This window comes from Haemaphysalis longicornis, unplaced genomic scaffold, assembly GCF_048455015.1.
Source record: "Haemaphysalis longicornis isolate Haplotype H1 unplaced genomic scaffold, Haemaphysalis longicornis Haplotype H1 scaffold_1, whole genome shotgun sequence".
Classification (NCBI taxonomy): domain Eukaryota; kingdom Metazoa; phylum Arthropoda; class Arachnida; order Ixodida; family Ixodidae; genus Haemaphysalis; species Haemaphysalis longicornis.
Window position 1 is genome coordinate 474,782,327 of NW_027526203.1, and position 20,885 is coordinate 474,803,211.

Sequence of the window (20,885 nt, forward strand, 5' to 3'; positions counted from 1 at the left end):
GTCGCGGGAGCCGCAAGAATCCGCACTATAAGCGGTACCGCACTATAACCAAAACACGCGTGAATTCAACCACATCGCCACCTATCTCTCAAGTCAACCTATATTTATCATCACTCAAACGCACAGCACTTAAAAACGAAGGCACGGTCTATATTTCGTATTATTTTTCACATCAGCCGCTGCTGCAGGGCAAAAGCGCAGTCTCACAAACGGCGAGCGCGGCTTTAACTTCCGTTGTGTTTGTTTTGAAAGACTATGGCTGCGTTTTTAGCGTCTATGAACAGACGCCGCAAGACGTGATAAAAACGCCAGCGGGATTTTTTTTTTTTTACCCCACCTTGTGTTCACGATGCCGAAGGCGGCTGCTTATCAGCGCAACGTACTGGTGGTGGAAATCTTCGGCTTCGCGCGGCTCGAATGTTCGGAAAGAAAAAGAGCGGTGGCTTATCTGCAACAACGTTCTAAAGCGTGAACCGCGTGGTAGATTTGGTATCGCGAAAACGTGCAGTGCACGCCAGCGCGGATACAACTGGCGTGGTGTGGGCGGCGCGGTAAGAGGCGGCAACATGGCGTCGGCACTGGCCGTGAAGCGGTGCAGGCAGTTCCAGTAAGTTCCAGTGACCGCTTCTAAACGATCGCTGAAATGCCGCACGGGGCGCAAGCGAAGATGCCCATGCAAGAAAAGAGCTAATAATGTGGGCGAAAAGTGGAATATAAACTGCCATCCACACTGCTTGTGAAAGCGCCTATCAAAAAATAGCGCGGTGGTAAGCCTAAACATCTCTGGCGCGGCTAGCCGGCTCGGAGCGCTTCGAATCTCCCGCCATTAGGTACGCGTCTCCCCATTGGTGCAAGTCGTCAGGCTCCTCCCACTGCCACGCGAAGAAGCCATCGCGAGCGCGGAATCGTCGACACGAGCACGAAAGAAACAAACAAACAAAAAAAAAAAACTTACGCACAACGCCGATGTGCACGATTCGTGCGCGAAAACGGGCCATGAGGTTCACGATTTATAAAATCAACTTGCCGCGCGCGGATGGGGAGTCTGTCGCTAAGTCTGTCGCTATCTTCCGAGGTGCATCAAGCAAGGACAGTTGTGGTTATCAGGTACGCACGAACTAAAGGGTGCCTATTTTTTTTTTTTTTTTTTCTTTGGGTGTCTACGTTAGAGGAGGGCAAGGGGTGCACGCTGCGTCAGATGGCCGATTTCATCCTTTCTTTTTCTTTTGCTACCCTAAAACGATGCCTCAGCTGCGCCGGTAGATCAGCAGACCCGCCGAAAAACCGCACTATAAACGGTATTGTGCTTCGGCCAACCGCATCTTAAGCGGTATGCTTATGCATTGAGTTCTATGGGAGGCAAACCGGTGGTCGCAAAAACCCGCGTTATATCCGGTCCCGCACTATAAGCGGTTACGTTATAAATGGTCTACACTGTATTCCCGAAATTAACACAGACTGGCTTGTAAATGGGGGTGATCAATATCTGAGGTATAATATTGGCAAACGTAACTGGCGTGCTGTCAGGTATGAGTGCTCCGCTGATTATGTAAGCGCACAAAACCTATTTAAATCATAGTGTATAGCCTTAGCATGAACATCTGAGGAACCGGTGGTTACGGAGACACGGCTTGTAAATTCAGGTCAGTGTAACTACAATCGGCTTTATCATACGCCGGTTCCGCGACGCTGGCCTGTGACATACACCTGGCGCTTATACAGACAGAATATACCGCACTAAGGTCGCGTCAGAAACATTTGCACTCTCGTAAACGCACCCCATTTGCGAACACAGTGACTGCTCCACATAAACATGGATTTCAAACGCCCGCAAACGGTAAATCTCAGTCGTTAAGGTGCCGCAAAAGCAGCGGCGGCACTGGGGAGCGGGGCGCGGACTCCCGCGGCTGCTTTCGAAACGGGCCGCTAGGGGGATTTCAGTGGCGCCCCTACAGGCCGCGCTCGAGGCGTATACGGTGCTGGCAATGTGGGGCTGCATGCTGCCCCCAGAAGCACCTGAACAAGGGCTTACACAACCCCGTGCCAAAGCCATACGAGGGCGTACTCACCCCTTGTCTTTGGCATGAACATCAGCACCATGCTGCAGAAGCAGCTGGACAATTCGCACCCTGTTGTAGCCCGCAGCCAGGTGAAGTGGTGTAGACTGCAAGCAGAGCATACAAAACCAATGGGCAACTCGGACCACGTTCTCTCAGGATGTTCTCAACTGGCCAGCCTTTCGTGAGGCTACACAAAGAAATTGTGCAGTTTTCTTTTGGGGCATAAAAACTGATGCTGCTTAAAATTGCTCGGAACGTGCACAGTTAGGCTGCAGTTGTTGCAGATAATTTTCTCTCTATGGGCACTGGCATTTCCAGGGGATACATGGAACCGCCTAGCAGCGGTGCTGACAATTAGTATTTAGAGGGGGGGACTCAAGGACATTCTCTTGTGTATCACCGTGGCACTTGCAAAAGTCCACAGGGACACAACAGCGTCTTCTGCGAGTGCCTGAACCATAGGAGGCAATGCCCACTTCTCTCCACCGCCTGTGGTGCCTTTGGGGCCTCGTGACATGAGCGGCGGGGGACGTCTTCGGTGAGAGCGGCCCGGCTCTTGTGAACTAGGACTTGGGCCCCCCCTGGGAAGTCCTCCCGTGGTGTTGTGGCTCCCTTGCTTGGCAGCGGCTCTGCTGTCCGCAGGGTACTAGAGGCATGCCACGGGTCAGAGCAGATACTTGCTCTGTCACTCGCCCATGCGTGAGCGGCCTCGTTTCCGAAGATGCCCGCATTATTCTATTCAATCTACTTTACAGAAGGGGCCTCTGATGTCGACGCCACGCTGCCGTCACATCCGCTACATGCTTTGCAGTGGCAGTAACAGAAACGGGGCTGTCCCAAATAAATTCTATAATTTACCTGTCCGACTTTTAAATTATTTCACAGCGCCGTACCTGCTTTCGACACGATTTGGTAGCCAGCATCCTTGCGCAGTCACGCTCTAGCCAGGCCTAGTTGATCCAATGAGCCAAGAAAAATTCCGTGGGCTGTGTGGTGTACCAGCTGCGCCATAGTTTCTCTGGGCTGTGCAACCACGTAACACCTTGCTGGCGTGGGTGGGTGGTGGTAACTGTGACGAAATTGCGCCTCGTGCTACATAGGCCGTTGTTACCATTGTTAGATGCTGAAAAACCGGGCAATTCCCAACCAAACTTTACAACGACCCTGCAATCGTCCATGTCGTCATCAGGGGATTCTCTACATGATGCAAGAAGCTTGTTTCTTGGTTGTTTGCTTTTTATTTGCGCATTACGGTGTGCTGGAAACCTGAGCGAACATGTTTCACATGCCCCAAACGCATCGCCGCTTATCTTTTGTATTTTATTCTGATCAAGGCGGAGTGGCACCGTGCTTTTGTATCTGCACTGCAAGCATCAAACAAGGCTTTTCATCTATGCTAATCAAGTGTACTAGGTTCCCAATGGTTGAATTTTTGGATGAATATGCCCAATAATGTCTTTAATAATGCTCTGTCGAGATTAACCTGGCCTGCAGTTTCACTGTTTGGATAATGTTTGAACTCTATCCATTATTGATGTCCACCAGTTTCGAAATGTTCTAGCTAACATTGTATAATCAGGAGTTCTTCTAACGTTTATTTTTCACGAATCACAGTTGCAATTTTTTATTAAATTGTGTTAATGATTCTAATGTATGTTGTATCTTAACGTCTTTGTGCTGCTTTTTTTTTTTGCTCTCCCACCACTCCCCTCTGTAATGCCTTTGGCCTTGAGGATATCATAAACAAAAATAAATAATGTGATTATGATTTTTTTTGTAATGTAAGAAGAGACTTTCTTGAAAAACTTGCGTTGTCACGACCGACAAAAAATTGTATGCTCTCTGTAACCACCCGGTGTACTTCTAGCTAATCAAAGTTCGTTAGTGTGAGTGGTAAAAAAATGCATTGAAGTGTTGCCACTGAAACCTTTAAAGCAGTACTAGAATGGCCTAAGTACTTTCAGACAAATTTGTACTTCTTATGCTTAGGAAGGAATAGTACAGGAAAGCTTAGTTTCTAGTAAAAGTTTCTCTGTTCTTTAGAACAAAAAATTTTTGTTTCTTCATTACTGTTTACGCAGCATGTACCAATTTTTGAACACCACTGTTTTCACTAACCAGTACCGTTGCATTATTCTACTTTTATCCCAAGAACGCGCTTCAAAAACAAGCATTCTTCTGTGCATGGTTCCCTTATCTTTTTTTTTTCTTTTCGAATTCATAGCTGTAAGAATGTGGACAAAAGTTACCACTGTAGAACAACTGTTCAGCACAGCATTACAGGCAGTAGCACAACACTACAGCTGCACAGCTCTCTACAAAACACATCGGTGCACTGACTATTGATAGCGCAAAAAGTGATGTTCAAGAGCTCCTCCTTGATAGGTTCCACACAGTTCACTGGTAGCTTGTTGTGCAGCGCCAGTGTTGTCTGTGCCGGTCACACAAGTGGGGTCACTGTTTGGGTGACCGAACATTTGTTTTCGTTAGGTGCATCCATTTGTTTGCGCGACAAAAGTGCAGTGCCCCCTTTTCTTGCTGGCAGAAGAAATGTAGCGCTTCCTACTGCTGATGGAGCTTTCAAACTTAACTTGCTGTGAACATCCGTCTTTCTGTAAATACAATGGAGGTGTTTTTAGGACCAGTTAACTGAAATTTTTTCGTGTCTCATAAATATAAAGCAATCGATATTCAAAACTGCAGGTATAATAAAGTGCAGCTTATTGCTCTCAGTTTCACGCCCATTTTGCCTCAGCGACGATCACCCGAGCCATTATGTACAGCATTTCTTACTTGTTAGAATAACACTGACACTACTTTTAACATAAACTTCACTCAAATAAGCTAGCTCATTTGCTGAACTGGAATCTATGCCATATTATGGGCGCTGTGCGATTGGCTGAGGCCAGCAAAAGCAAACGCCACTTATACAGGGTTTATAAGCTTGCAGAAGGAGCTATTTTCGCTTAAAAGTAATGCATCATCATCACCATCATCAACAACAACAACAGCAGCAGCAGCAGCAGCAGCAGCAGCAGCAGCCACCTTTGGTTCCACTGCTGGACGAAGGCCTCCCCCCGCTCCTGTCCTGTACAGCCGAAGTCCATTTGTGGCCTCCAAATTTCCCCTCTCCATCCCATTAATGGCCTTCCCCTTCTTCTAGTCCTGTATCCATTCTGTTACCCTCACAGCCGGCGTCCATTCTGGGACTCCGCTCCCCTCCTCCTAGCCCCGTGGCGGCAATAGCCCCTCCACTGCTCCCCTGCCGCCCTCACCTTGCGACCGTCACTCGCGTGGCAGTTGACGTTGATGGAGGTGAGCAGAGACAGCAGCTTCTCCTCGTTGCCACTGCGCGCCGACTCGAGAAGCTCGTCCTTGCGGTAGTCGCCCGTGAGCACGGCACGAGTGGAAGGATCAGCCAGGTCTAGGGGGACCTTGCCATCTGTGTTGCGGATGCCTGCGTCTGCCCCATGCTGCAGCAGCACTGCACACACACACCCCCCTCGCCCTTGATTCAAGCACTGGGCAAACGGTGGGCTTGAAGGACGAGGCAAGCAGCAGACATTTGGGACACAATTTTAGGGGACCAGACTGCAATTAGGGCCTAGCCTTTGGACACTAATTCACAAGCCCAAAATGAATTTCGCTGTGAACCCATTCCCAAAAAGAACACCATATGCAACCCACAAACCCTGCATTGTCAACTCAATTCGTACATCGAAATATTGCAACAGGGTCAGCATTCATGGAGCCCAAGAGCGTGCTTGTAACACATGCTGTGGTTGCAGACTGCAAAAAAGAAGAGAAAGCAAATTTCTCGCTTATTCCCGTCTTTTAATTGAACAAACCTGCCGATTTCACTTGGTAAAATTTGGTTTCAACTGTGCTGAAATCTACTTTGAATGAGGGGCGACACCGCCGTCCTCAAGGCAGTGGAAACGGTGCTCTCGCTAGCCGTACCGATGCACACGTCGACCTTGCCCTTGATAGCCGCCTCGTGGAGGGGCGTGTAGTTCCAGTTGTCCCGCGCATTGGGGTCAGCGCCATGCTTGAGCAGCAGCTGCACCACCTCGGCGTGGCCAAAGGAGCAGGCGTTGTGCAGGGGAATGAGGCCCCCGTCGTCCTTGGCGTGCACGTTGGCGCCGTTCTCCAGAAGGTGCTCCACCACATCCCGCCGGCCAAACCCTGCGTCACAGCATGCCCGGGTTTTCTACAGCTGCCCCCCACACGGTTTCCCCACAATGGTGGTTGGCGAGCTTCTCTCCAGCGCCCGTTTCAGCGGGAGCGGCAATCCTTTTCTTCACTCTTCTTCACTACCGAGCACCGTACTGGGCTAGCACACAAAAACTGTGCGGCTGCTTGTGAAGGAGATGCACCAGTTGCTTGAAATCACGCAAAAAGGAGGCGCACCCCAAGCAGCCTTACACGGCGTTACCTACAGGTACCCTCCTTTACACTCAGGCACAACTCCAGAACGGCAGCCGGTGTGCCTCATCTTCGTAGCCAGATGTTACACACAAGTAGTGCGCTAATCGACCAGATTTAGGGGAAATCCCCAAGGTGGAGTAAGTTTCTATGAAGGAAAGTTTGACATCCACCTGAATGCAGCCACACGGCTACAAAGGAAAGCTACACAGCTTCCTCAGAAACTTGGCAGTTTCTGAGCCAGGACGAATTTTGGACGAATTGGACGTCCTGGGCCAGGACAATTTTTTTTAAAACTGCGAAGTTTCTGAGGAAGCTGTATAGCTTTCCTTTGTAGCCGTGTGGCTGCATTCAGGTGGATGTCAAACTTTCCTTCGCACAAGTAGTGCGCTACTGGAATTATTTTGAACATGGCACGGGCCGTTTCCGTGACTTTTCGGAATTGAATTGATATGCTTATAAATTACTGCAGCGACGACAAACTACGTGAGAAAAGGCATAACTCCTTCATAGCAATGTCCTTTCAAAACGCACATGCCCGTTGACATCCGGGTCCACCGCTTAGGCGGAGTGATGCCGTCCATGAGCTATTGCCATTCTGAACTTGTTTAACACTTTTGCTACCGCCGGAAAATTGACCAATTTTTAGGTGTCTAAGAAAACATTTTTTTCCTGCTAAAAGAATTGGTTAGGCAATAATTACAGAAACACAAAATGCAGATTATCTAACAGCCTTTCCAATAACACCAGTTTTTGAAATGTTTTTGTATATCATAGTTGTGAAAAAATATCAAAATCAAAATTTGTCAAGTTGTCGAAAAAATGATAAAAAGGGAGTTGTGTATATCAAACCACCGGTAGTAGAAAAAAATTAGAATATACATTTTGTAGGGAAAAATTTCAAAAACACTCCCTTGAAAAAATGTCGAATGGCGCGGAAAAGTTTGTCAGACATAAATAAAATATGTTAGCACGAACAGTGCTCGTGTCATGCGGTGAAGCCCAACCTCCAATTCAAAATGTGCAATTTCGGGTGGTTCCCTGGAATAAATCTGGCGGTTTGACATCATCAGAGGCAGCAATTTGCCCCACATAACGTAAAAACATGTTGTCAATGACTGACCTTGCTTTTACAGCGAGCACAATATTTGGGACAAGCACGCGATGCGGAAAAAAAACATGCACGAAGTTGAAAACGGAGCGCCGTGGATGATGCTTGTTGTCGTTCACGGTCAGTTATCTCTCAAAACATAAAGCTGAGCTTTATTATCATCTTTTTACTCGCAATTGTAGCCTTGCTCGCAAAAATGAGGTACGATGAGCTAGAATCGTGCCCTGCGATCTCTGGCCGAGTAGCAGTTGCGCAATGAAAAAGATCAGCACAACGAGCCTCCTCTATTGCAGCGCCACCTAACATTTTTCAAATGAAACGGTACAAAAAATTATCAGAGACTCCGTCCGAATAGACAGTTCAACTAAGCAGCAACATTAGACACCCGGATATACCCTCGCATGGAAACGAAACTGGAAGGCGAACAGCTGGCAGTGTAAGGCCGGTTTGAAGCGCTGTCCTCGGCGGAACAGATATCTGGCGACTGGGTGTGATCTTTCGACTTGCATCTGAAGTTCTTATCGCAGAAATCGGGTTAGGGTGGGTGAAATCAGGAGCGGCGTACTTTGTTCGAGGATCAGTCGCGGATGCTCCAGGCGCCATAGCAGGTAGCCTTGAAGTTGGGTAACTGCGTAGTAGCGCTAAATATGAATTTCGCGATGCAGAAACGAAACCGAAACTGTTGTTAACTGTTCGCGAATGGTCCTGGGGTAAGTAGAACTACCACAGAACTTAGAACAACGTGTGCAAAGGCAATATAACTGCCTAAAATCATATAGCTTTGCAACCAGGCCCTGCTTGACATTTTCAGCCGATTTCTGGGATTATTACTGCCAGAGTGTGAACCTGACGATTGAAAGTTCACCATTCACGCCCTGATAGCAAAAAAACAAACGCTGGTGGAGAGTAATTACGAGTGGCACGCATTCTTCGTTGGTAGCAGTGACGCGCGATTACCACGCCCCTTTTCCACACCCAGGTGATTCAAAAGCGCGTCAAAAATCACGTTTCTGTTGCAAAAATGAAAACAAAACAGATTTTGAAAGGCCATTTTCTGATCTAACTCCGAACAGCTTTACTTGTTCGAGCAACGCCTGGAACACTATGAAAAGGCACTCCAAAAGTATCGATCAAATTGATCGATTTGAATAGGCGCGGTAGCGAAAGAGTTAATGAGCGTGGTCCTGAATTAAGAAGACAATTTGCACTGGCATCTAGACATTCACTGTCATGTAGGCTTTGCTCGATACATGAACAGCTGCAGCCACTGCCGGCCGCCCTACCCCCTTTGTGAGAATGACAGTTGGGGTGATTTCCTTTTCTCTTTGGTGCTGCCTGCATTTTTTTTTTTCATGCGAGAGAAATGAGTAGTGTGACACAATATGCCCAGCAGGCGGACGGGGAAATCAAGCCGACATAGCAATCAACAAACAAAACGTACACTTTGCAAGTGTCATCTGTAACTGATTTTGTCTAATCAGCAACTCAGTAGCTATACTTTGGTTTTGCTTGAAAATTTGCATGAAATTGCACACAGACTAGCATGTAAAAGAAGCCCTGTAATGTCACCCTGCCTTTCTTTCGATATGGTGTATCTGCCACGTGCTGCATATTATAAAACTAGAAAAAAATTCATTGTATGCTCTGAACCACACACATTTGCTTCGTAGACTTTTCAACCTTCTTTACGTTTCCCCTTTAAGTAAACAGTTGAACCCCGCTACAACGAATTCATCTTCAACTAAATTTCCACGTCTCTTCCTCTTTACTTTATTTTCTCGCGCTTTTTGTTTGTTTCCAGTCAATGTATATATATTATGGAAACGAAATATTTCCAATTTCCCATCAGCTAGCCATATAGAAGTACATGCAACAAAGTCCTCTCCACAACTAACCATTTGTCTGGCTTGCTTTCACTCCAACATTTTTGCTCATCGGGGCAGGGTTAGGACATTTATTTTACAATAAAATAAGCATGACGCCAGCTATTTAACTTTTTACACACTCAGGACGTCTAGTTTCACTGAAAATGCGCTGCGCTCCTACACCACCACCCTTAAACAAAAACAAATTCATAGGTGAACGCCATTGTGTTGTTTGCTGGAGATAACGATGTGGCTGGCCGTCTTTCCATGAGGCACAAACCCGATTCGACAAGCCGGAGCTACAGCCAATCCGTATCCACATGAAATCACGGTATCTAGTTGAAATCACGCAAATGGGCCCTGCTGCTGGTCATGGATGCATTGTGAGCAGCTGTCATTGCAATTTTCCTGCTACAATTCTTCTAAGTCAAAAATAATGTTTTCATGTTTAGTTTGAAACCCGCAAAATCCTATGCACATGGCTGGCCTGCCCAGGTCAGTAGTCGCCGTGACGGCAGATCTAATGACATCTCTCTCTCTCCACACGTGTTAACAAACGTCCTTTCAGCTGTGTGCATAAGATATTTTGCACATAATGGTTCAAGACACACCACCACGTGTTCACCACTCACCACACCACGCGCAACAAAGCCCTCAAAGCTGGCCCAATTTCGCACAAAACACTCCTGAACAATCTCTAACAGCTGAATTAATTTGGTCTCACATCAGCTGACTGTCAATTTGGTGCAAATGTGCCTCTCATGAAAAAAAAAAGGGGGGGGGGGGGGGGGGGTAAGCTTCGAAGGAGGGGGTGAAGCGCCTCGCCGTTGAGAGTCTCGGATGATGCAGAGGGCGTTCAGCCACTGCATATGCCTTGGCTAGTGAACGTTACCTACTAGGCGGTGCTGGCAGGCTTATCCGACTTATTCTGCTGACAGCATGGCAGAGGCGCACTATGCCAATTCGAGGTTTCAAGAACGTTGAGATATTGTTATGTGGTGGCATAACTGATGAGACTATCTCTGGTTGATGGGGGGAAAGTGGTTTATTTACAAGTGATGCGATGGACGGATTTATAGTATGTACGTGGCAGCCATGACAGCGCCCAAGCAAGGTACGCACCAGCCACTTCTTCGTCATCGTCATCTGCCTTGGGACATTTGACCCCATATGAGTCCCGTGACAATACGGACAATGTGTGACCGACGATAACCTGGAATGCCAAGCACGTTAGTGCAGGGAAACAAAACTGAAACTGATGTCAACAACTCTTCCAATCATATCGCAAGAAGATTACACATCATTTTGCAGACATGCTGCAGTTGTTGAGACTGCTACAGACGTCACACGGTATTTTTTCTTCTTTCAAGCCTTAAATTTAATAATGCTTTAGCAACCGGACAACCCATGAAAAGTAAGTTTATTTTAGCCTGTCTATGCCACGCAAAAATGTTTCATGGGGCAGTGCAAACAAAATGCAAGTTTGTATGATTCGAAAGATTACCTCATTAGAAAAACTCTGACACCAATTTAAACGTAAACTTAAGTCAAACAGGCTGTACATCAGGAAAAAAGAGAATGGCCATGCGACCCACTAGCTTATTTCTTGCACTAGAACATATGATGTATTATGGGCAGCTCGTTGGGATTGGCTGAGGCTGACTAAAGCAAGTTAGGCAGGGCTTATGAGCTTGCAGAATGAACTAATGATATTTGAGCTCAAATTTAAAGGGACCCTGCAACACTCTCGCGCTGTGCAAGTAATCCTGCGCAACGTTTAGATTACACTGCCAGGAACACCCGAGCCAAATATTACACGTGCACGTGAAGCGGTAAGCGTGCAAATCGCCGTGAAAGACGCGGAAAAACCAACCGCGCTCTCTTCGATTCTCCTCATTATCCACCCCTGGCATGGCCTCTGCGACGTCAATCGGGCCATGGCTGTCCTGGCTGTCCTATTAGCTGTCGCTGGTCAACTTCGCAGCTAAATTCTGGCATTTCCTGTGACGGTCCGCCGTCGTCGGCGCTGTGCATCAACCTCTTCTATGTCTGAACCTGTCCGCATGCTTTTGGTGTTTCTTTTGTTTCGAGTGCGTGCGGAGTTTGAATGACGAACTAAATATTCTACTTTCAACGAGCCCACTCGATAACAAACGTTTATTGCTTCAAAATCGCCCTACCAGCCTGAGCGCTTGCTTGCGAGCAGGCCAACATGCCTGCTTTTTTGTGGCACCAGACCGGAAATAGACCCGTCCACGTTGCGGGGAAAAGGACAAAACTCCCCGGCCTGTGACATATCGAAGGCCGCCGAACAGAACGCCGCGCGCCAGCCCCCTCTCCGGGAAAGAGCGCGCAGCTTTCGTCGCGTTGTTCGTGGTTGAGTTGAGAGGGAACATTTATGCGCGATTTTTCATCGCGCGTAGTTTTAGTGATAGTGAACGGATTTTCATAGTTCTTATGGGAGGAGATTGCTGGGACAATGGACTTTACTCCAAAATACATTCCGAGTAGTCGATGGTAAGTGTTGCACGGTCCCTCCCTTTAAGGCATATTCATTTTATAGAAGTAAGAATGATGGGGTAAACAATGGAAGTTACGAAGTAAACATAGAAGCACGAGTGTTTACTGCTGTTGGTTCTGCACGCACTATGCTTGTTACAGCTGCACAGCAGTCTGGCACTTTGGGGTTTTCTCACACGACACTGGCCAATTGGCTTAAGCGACATTGTCTTATGTGACCCTGTTTGTCGAGCCTATCCCATGTTTCCCAAAGCGATTACTCCCTACCCAGGGTTCGTACGGGCTTCAAAAGCCAAAATTCAAGGGTTTTCAAGGACTTTCAAGGACCAGAAAACACATTTTCAAGGTCCCCATCTTATGTTTTATCTGGGATTATAACTTTTTCAACACAATGCAAAATTGTGTTATTGCCCAATACCTAAGAACATTACTGCACATTCGGGTAGGCGCTATGGGTTCATGAACGCTGTCCCAGCTTTATTTTTTATTTCATAGTTTGTGTTTAGAGGTTTTTCTTTTTTCTTGGCGTTTTGCTTAGGCTGCTTGATTTCAAAACTTAGTTAATGTTGCCTGCATCTCCTGCTTTGTCAGCAAGAGTACCAGCTGAAATTAACTCAGCAAGTGTTGCTGCAAGGCAGGATGAACTATGCATACATCCTCCATTTGCACGTCAAAGCAAATGCAGATGGAGCGTATGAGGAACAGCAAACATGCAATGAAAGGCCGTCCACAGACTAGATGGAACATGCAAGATAGAGAACAGAAGCCGGCTTTCACGGGATTGTATCGTGACATGAATTCTACTGAGGAGTGCTGCTCCCAATGTTGCCTCGTAATAATGAGAATCCAGAACTCGTAATTTCACGCAATACACTGAAACTTGATTGTTACAATGTTTCTTTACATTTTAACACGTAAAATTTACGACAAACACTTTACATTCTTGTGGAAAAGATGGGGCCATTGGTTCTCTCCAGAAAAATCAAGGGTTTTCAAGGACCCTTTAAAATTCCAGGACTTTCCAGGCCTTGAAATTTACACGTCTAAATTCAAGGGTTTTCAAGGTTTTCAAGGACCTGTGCGAACCCTGCTACCGTAACAAAAAAAACTCCCCCCCCCCCTTCCCCGAAGGGGATCGTGCGGAAATGCGAATGCATTGGGTGCACCGATGAGTGCGCTGCGGCAAGCAGTAACGGAGAGAGGCGTGCGCTCCACTGCATTTATATACATTTTCCGAGCGCAGCGAGCGGAGAGAGGGTACGCGGAGAGGAGAGAGAGACCCGCGCAACACGCCCGCCCCGCGCGCGAGCTCTCTCTCCTGTCGAGCTCCGCGATGCGAGCGCCCTCACACACCCGAGCGCGCTCCTCCTCTCCACTCACTCTCCGCTACTCCGCCCGAGCTCCGCGATGCGAGCGCCCTCACACGCCCGAGCGCTCTCCCCTTGCCCTCCGCTACTCCCGCCCGAGCTACCACCTGCTCCGGTTGCTAGGCGCGCCACAGCTGTTGCTAGGGGCGAGGAGGAGCGCGGAGAGATAACACCTGCGGGCGCACGCCGACGGAGCACGACAACCCCCGACTAAGAAATGCATTCGCATTTACGACGACGACGACGACGACGAAGGCAGAACTACGAGGCGCGCGCTCACGTGCGCTCGCGCTGGAGGAATGCAGGCGCACGCCGACGGAGCACGACAACCCCCGACTAAGAAATGCATTCGCATTTAAAACAAGCCAGGTGCAAGCACTGTCAGAAACAAAGCAAGTGTGGAAAGGGGTCCTGAACAGTATGGTGGCGCCATCTGGGAAGCTTGGCACCGGGCACACAGCTAAAGAAACGCACCCTCTACCTACATGAGACTGCGTAGGACGGAGAAGGCAAAATAGGGTAAAACCAATCTAAATCCCACATCGTGTACATTATGGAAGACGCATTCCTTGAGAACATCGATAAGGAAGCAAGTACAGTGGAGTGTGGTGCGCTGACAGATTAGGACATGATATCTCAGGTTAGAAGCTCAGAACCTGCCACCTCAACGACTACAAAAAAGGTCGAGGATGATGTACAGTGCAGCCATTTTCTCACAAGTCATGGCCGAATGGAATGCCGAAGGCCAAGACGAGGCTTTCAGCTACGTCCGTTTGTTAGATCAAGTGCCGATTGTCGTCTTTGGGGACAAAAGGCAGGCTACAATCACGGGCTTTTTCAAGCATCGAAGTGCTTACATGCACCACTGCTTCCTAGGGTTCCAACCTGCCCAGTTTTTGACCGGCCTGACCGGTTTTATAAACAGTGGGCCGATTGATGGTCTGTACTTAAAACCGGCCGTCACTGGCTGGTTTTTTTGACCGCTGCGCCATGACTATTTTTTTGGCGTTTTGTAAGTGTAAATTCAGCAACTACAATGCTAAATATGTGTAGACAAGCTGCGAAAAAGCAAGCGAGCAGAGCAAAGAATTTATAAACAAGGCGAGAGAAAAACAACTCATTTGAGCCTCTAAGTCAAATTCTAAATATAGATGGTATTCACCTTAAAGTTTAGCAGCCAATTCCTTCTCTTGGCAACACTGAAACCCGCCATGACTGTGCCCACCATGTCCGCGTGTACATCTGCATCTCGCCGAAAAAAAAAAAAAAGAAAAAAAACAGGTTGTGGCGTCTGTTGTCTGCGCCATTACCACCCGATTCTCGGCTGTGGCGTCAACAGATATGAATAACTGCAGCGACAGCGCGGTGATGCAACTCCTCCTCACCACTGAGGATTGGTGATGCAGTCCCAAAAGAAAGCGCGCACAACGCACGAAATGCCTGTGCTGCAGCGCAGTTGCCTGCGAGCCCAGATACGGACAGCCGTGCCTTGCCCACGGCAGATTCGTCCAACACAAACAGCAATCGCCCCTTGCGAAGAAGCGAGGTTTGTTTGCACGGTGACTGAGGCACGCCGGTAGCGTGAGCGCATTGTTAGCTGCAAGACTGACGACACCTATCAGCAAGTGGCCGGAGGGGGAAGCACTCGCCGACAGGGTGAGTCGATACATCTGCCGATACCAAAACACAGCAGCTGACAATAAACTGATCTGTGTCGACAACTTCACTCGAGTCTTGCGACGGGTAAGATGTAGGGCACTGCGTAAAACAGTAGTTAACGTCAAGGTATTGCTTTTGAGTTCGCTGGGACGGCTTCATGCGCGTGCCGCCATTACCAGGCCTGCGTGTACCAGTTGCTAAGGCGGCACACATGGTTGCTGGCATGCGCGCTACGCCAGTGAATACCACCTCTACACCATTTTCCTTCCCAGAGGTGGGCCCCACCACTTGCATTGTGTGGCCAGACGCTAGAGCAGTCTATGAGGCGAACGCCCAAACCGCCACGCTGGGCCATTCAGGGCTCCGTTCGTTGCCCGAGCATTACCGAGTGAACCGTTAAGTTAAGTGAGCGGTTGCAGTGCTTGTGTGCGTGTGTTCTGTTTGGTTTACACCACCTGCGGACGGATTTAAAGGGGTCCTGAAATACCTTCCGCCGATGCATGGATGTACATGTAACCAAATAAAGCAATGTATTAGCAATCTCCTCCCGCAAGAATTTTGTTAAAGCGATGAGTATTAGCTGAGAAATCGTAAATCAAAAACCGCGCATTATCGTCGCTCCGCATTTCCTCCTCCTTTCGACTTACTCTCCACTGTTGACGGCGCGCGAGCCTTGCCTCCCATGATGCTGCGCTCCTCAGCGGTGACGTACTTCCGCTATTGCGTTGCTCACATTGCCGTCTGCTACTGGCAAGCTTTGTTGACACCATGAATCCTGCACTCCGCTCAAGGCTGGAAAAGCGAACGAAAAATCTGGCCGCATGTGTGCGGCGGCCTGGCCTTGCCCTTTCGCGGTGTAGGCTGGTGCAGTTGCTATCGGCGGCACGTGACTTTTTATTGGCGGTGAACTCGCAGCCGCACGGGAAGGATCGTGCGCTCGCGTTCTCTTTGATGCACCGCGCACTGTTTATCCAAAAAACGCCGTATCAGATGTGGCCCCGCTGGTGCCGGGTGTTATTTTACGGCGGTGGTAATTCCTGCCGGCGGCATGTGAAAAAGACATTTTAAACCGATACAGAACCCGTGCACAAAACGCTTCAATCATGTGACCAGTTCAGCTTGGGGCGACGCGTGGTGGAGAGCGGCAATGTTGGCAAAACATGCTCCGCCGCGGCTCTGAGCTTTCTAGCGCTGGAGCGAGCACCATTTCTTTGACAATCTCAAACATCGGTTGCCTTGGCAACAATTAAGGCACAAACCACTCTAGAAGTTCGTTACGGTTCCGTGATCCCGGTTCAGCTCGGGGCCCCACCTCGCGACACGTGGGCACTGCAGGCGTACCACTCACTCCCATTGGGAAGTGCGAGATGCGTTTGGCATTACAGGAGGCGATGGTGTGTGTGTTGTGGACGCCTTTGTTTCGCGATGAAATGCGACATTGTGCTTCTGCGGGTGGATAGTGCTTCCCATGTTCTGGATTATATATCTTTCTCGGGCGACGTACGACGTAACCTCGCATGGGGTATGATGCAGTGTGCATGGCTAAAAGCCATCTCGGCTTGTGCGCCAGAGTTAAGTGACTTGATGTTCGTCCCCGCAAACCGCGCGCGAGATGAGTGCCAAATTTACGGCGGGCAGGAGGAGGCAACCCATCCTCTCTCAATCGCGGTTCAGGCTTGCAACCCATGTTGTGACGTTGTGTTCGTTCGAAACGCATCTCTGGATTGTTTTCAAGTTGAATGAAATGTTTGCGTCAAACCGGGGCATTCGGCTCAAGGAAGTGCACGAAAGAAGTGCCACGAGGCTTCAACACGTTTTATATGGAATGTACTCAGGTAAGAGAATATCCATGTCGTGTTATGGCTGTGATGCATTCAATACAAACGGTTAAGCGTTTGCTTACATTTGTTTCGTTTGTCGTTAAATGTCCAAGCACTCCGGCACTCTGCTGGCAGATCAGCCGGCGAGCCGACGCTGAGCAGACGACTCAGCTCTTTGCCGGAAGTTCGTGAAAAAGCCGCCCAATAGCAGGATGTCTAGCTCATACGAACATCTGGGAATCGATGACGTAGACATGTGAAGATGGCGGCGTCCAAAAACACGAAGGGAGGGTGAAGAAAAAGCGACAAACTTTGCAAAAAAAGTGTGAACTTTCCGCTGTGCGTAAAAGAGTAATACTTGGCACAGGTGACGTTGACGACCCAATCTAACGATTGCGCTAGTTCATTTAGTGTGCTCAAAACGCCTTTCAGGGCCCCTTTAAAGGAGCACTGACACGAAAATTTTATGTTACACTTTTATTGCTTTTATCGATGCTTAATGGTCTGACGAACCTCAAACAGCACTTCAAATACTTCAGCGCGCGATAGTTAATTGCATTGAACAACCTGAAAATTGTTTGTTTCAAATTCCCGCGCTTTCATCCCGAACGGCGCATATGACAGACTCCCTGCCTGACCTCACCGCTTTGTGCGGACGTCACCAGCGCCCGCTTGAGAGGGTGTTGCGCCCGCTCCCCGCTCGTGGGGCCGTGTACGTGAAGTGACGTCACGAGTTTTTGACGAGCGCTGTAGAGTCACTTCTTTTTGCTCTCCTGGAGTGATGTCACGCTGATGTCCATTTGCTGAGTGCCGCTCTGCGCGCTGCTCCGTCGGCGGGATAAATGAGATCCAATTGAACTATGTTTGTCGCGTCGCAGGCCGCTCATATTTCAGCCAGGGTATTCTGTTGAGTGAAGGAAGCGAACTGTGCAATAATATTAACCCCGAAAATTGGTGTCAGTGCTCCTTTAAGGTCCTAATTCGCTTCCAGATGCCGACCCCAGCACTGGTGGTGGTGGTGGTGCCAGTGGTGCTCCGCAGTTGCGCGATGCAAACGCTACCGGTGTGGCACCGACTGACATAGAAATCAACATCGGGGAGTAAATATGTATTTTCAATGCCACCATGCTTGTTACGTTCCCCGATTAGTCAAGTCTACGGAAGCACGCACGTCGAATGCAGAGCACGCACAGCTTGTGGGTCACGCTGACCCGCGCTCGCGATGGACTTTCGACGAGGCGATTGCTACGCTGTTGACATTGCAATGCAATGCAATCTTTCTGAACTAGACTTATGACGGTTACTAACGAAACGAAACTACGTGGGCGGAAAAATAACACGACCGCACAACCAGTCAAATTACTATTCAAAGGTTGTGCAGAAGGATCGACATTTGGGCAAGTTGGTATTGGTTGATCATGATCGGGATCATGATTGGCCGAACTTTGCACAGCACATGTGCCCTGTTGCTGGGAGCCCATCTTTGTGGACTTTCTGCTCGCACCACAAATGCTTTATGCAATCAGCAGTAACTGTTTTGTAATTGTAGTACTTTAGATTCCGTAACAATGCAAAAGGATGAGAAACTTTTCCTTTGAGCTTGTTGTGAACAGGTTGAGCTATTTTCTAAATGAAGCGTTCGCGCATCTTGAGCTGAGTTTCCACATTGGCATGCGGCCTGCTTATCGTGCTATCGACCAACAGTGTACGATGGAGAAAGTTATCCTTTAGTATCGTTTGGCAGTGTAATGTGTTTGCCTGAAAAAAATATATATACAGTCGAATCCCGCTACAACGAAATTGACGGGACGTGCGAAAAATTTCGTTGAAGCGAAAATTCGTTGAGGCGAAATCTGCCCCAACACACCACGGAAAGGCCAGAAAAATAGCCCCGTGCGTTTCCGCAACATTGGCAGCATAATACAATGTTTAGAAAAAGGAGTGACGCGCAATAACTCATGTTTATTCGGATAACAAACATACCAATGGTTATCTGTTTTTTCACCACCCAAAGAACGCGTTACGGAGGGAGGTGAAGATATGCAGGCGCAAAACGTATCGCTGTACAACAAGGCGTGTCCACCGAGCTGATTACTTGCAGATAGCTGCTAGGCCGTGGGAAGCCCCCCTCTCGCTTGTGGCAGGAGCAGTGCCGTTATCTTATCCTCTGACAGGGCACGGCAGCTACTGACCTTGGCAGGCAAGACGCGCGCGCTTGCATTTAACATGACCGCGCGCTCGCGACTAAGATAGGATGACTAGGCTTCAAGACCAAACGCGCAAACATGATTTTTGCTCTTGGCTATGAAGAATGGTAGAAGGAAAACGGCAAGGACAGCTGCTCACAACGCATACATGACGGCACCGCGCCAGCAGCGGAGCACATTCATGCAATTTCAACTGGATACGGATTGGCTGTAGCTCTGGGGCTCCGCCTTGGCGAAGCGGGCCTGCGCCTCGTGTAAAGACGGCCAGCCACATCGTTATCACCATCAAGCAATGGCGTGCGCCTATGAGTTATTTTTTGTTTTGTTTTGGGTGGCGGTGTGGTCGCAACGCGCATTTTCGGTGAAACTAAGCGTCCTGAATGTATAAAAACTTACAGATAGTTGGCGCTATGCTTATTTTATTGTAAAATAATAGTTCAAACCCAGCCCAAATCATCGAAAATTTCGTTGAAGCGAAAGCAAGCCTGACAAATGGTTCGTTGTGGCGAGGACTTTGTTGCATTGACTTCTATGGCTAGCTGACGGGGAATTGGAAATATTTCGTTGAAGCGGAAATTTCGTTGAAGCGGCGTTCGTTGTAGCGGGGTTCGACTGTATATATAAATAAATAAATAAAAATTATAAACAAAACGCCGTGATTTTAAAGGTTAGATTAGATGAAAAGGGGATTGTTTAAAGCCAATAGGCTATAATGACCAAACAATATGTTACTTTAAATTGACTACAAGGGACCAGAAGTAATTGTAATGTATTGTATCAGTGCACGTGAAAGGTCCTCAGGTGGTCAAAATTAATCCGGAGCCCTCCACTATGGCGTGCCTCATCACCTGTGAAGCGTCGGCACGTTAAAGCCCCCAATAAATCAATTAACCAATCAATGTTGTATTGTAAAGGATAAAGTTACTTCTAACATTTCAGGGGGTTCCATTTTGTCACCCCTGTTGCAGCTTTGCATGTGATAAATGGATTTTGCTCCGTCTGCTTGCCATCCAAGAAGTGCACCAAACAAACCCTAAAGCTGGTTGTTGGTACAAAGTCATTGCGGTTTATTAACGGCGTTCACCGATAACTCAGTGTCTGTTAGGAAGCGATGCAGCAAAAACACGTCGCAACCGCACTGCATTTTCTCCAGGCAGTGTTGTGCAGATGTGCGCTGTCGGCAACTTTTTCTTGCTGCTACCCAAGCGACGTTGGCGCCTTGAACGGCATCGCAGCATTAGCTAAAACGGTTAAAAGTTCTGTAAAAACTAGCACACCGTGCGAAACACTCTTGTACTATGCAGCGGAGCACACCGTGCCGAGCGATGTTAACAGCGCGCACAGGCAACACTGGTCCGCCAGAAGCGGAAGGCGCGCAGGCCGCCGAGAGAACTGGTTTCTGAGTATTGTCCTCCTTTCCCGGCTGCTTATGGAAAATGGTGTAAACATTCAAGTTTCGCAAACAGGAGAAGGCCAGCGTATAGAATTTTACCTTCTGCTGTTCTATGTTGGTGCATTGCACAGCATTGCACGTGTGTGGATATCAATATCAAATACAGTAGACTCTCGATAAACGGAACTTCAAGGGACCGGAAAAATTAGTTCCGTTTAACAGGAGTTCCGTTTACTCAGAGAGATGTTCTAAGGTGCAAATTTATGTGCGTACACACTTCTAAGTGCATTTCATAGAACTCTAACCACTAGAAAGTGACTGTAGCTGATAGTTTTCAGAAAGCAAGAAAACTACAAGAACCGAAGGAACAGCATTCACAAAGTTGATTTGGCAACAATGAGTCGCTGTGCACTACAAAATGCGTCAATTATTTTTGTTTGAGTCCTTGCAACTGCATC

At 48.2% G+C, this 20,885-nt stretch overlaps 1 protein-coding gene across 2 annotated transcripts in view; it reads right to left on the minus strand.

Annotated features, from left to right (window-relative positions):
* Tnks (tankyrase) overlaps nucleotides 1-20,885 on the minus strand; it is a 110,677-nt gene that overhangs the window by 86,832 nt on the left and 2,960 nt on the right. For both annotated transcript variants that reach the window (XM_077688219.1, XM_077688218.1), the window contains exons 2-4: nucleotides 6,021-6,245; nucleotides 5,336-5,544; nucleotides 2,070-2,164 (exon numbers count right to left, since the gene is read on the minus strand). In XM_077688219.1, the coding sequence (XP_077544345.1) occupies nucleotides 2,070-2,164; nucleotides 5,336-5,544; nucleotides 6,021-6,245 (529 nt within the window). The remainder of the gene's footprint in view (nucleotides 1-2,069; nucleotides 2,165-5,335; nucleotides 5,545-6,020; nucleotides 6,246-20,885) is intronic.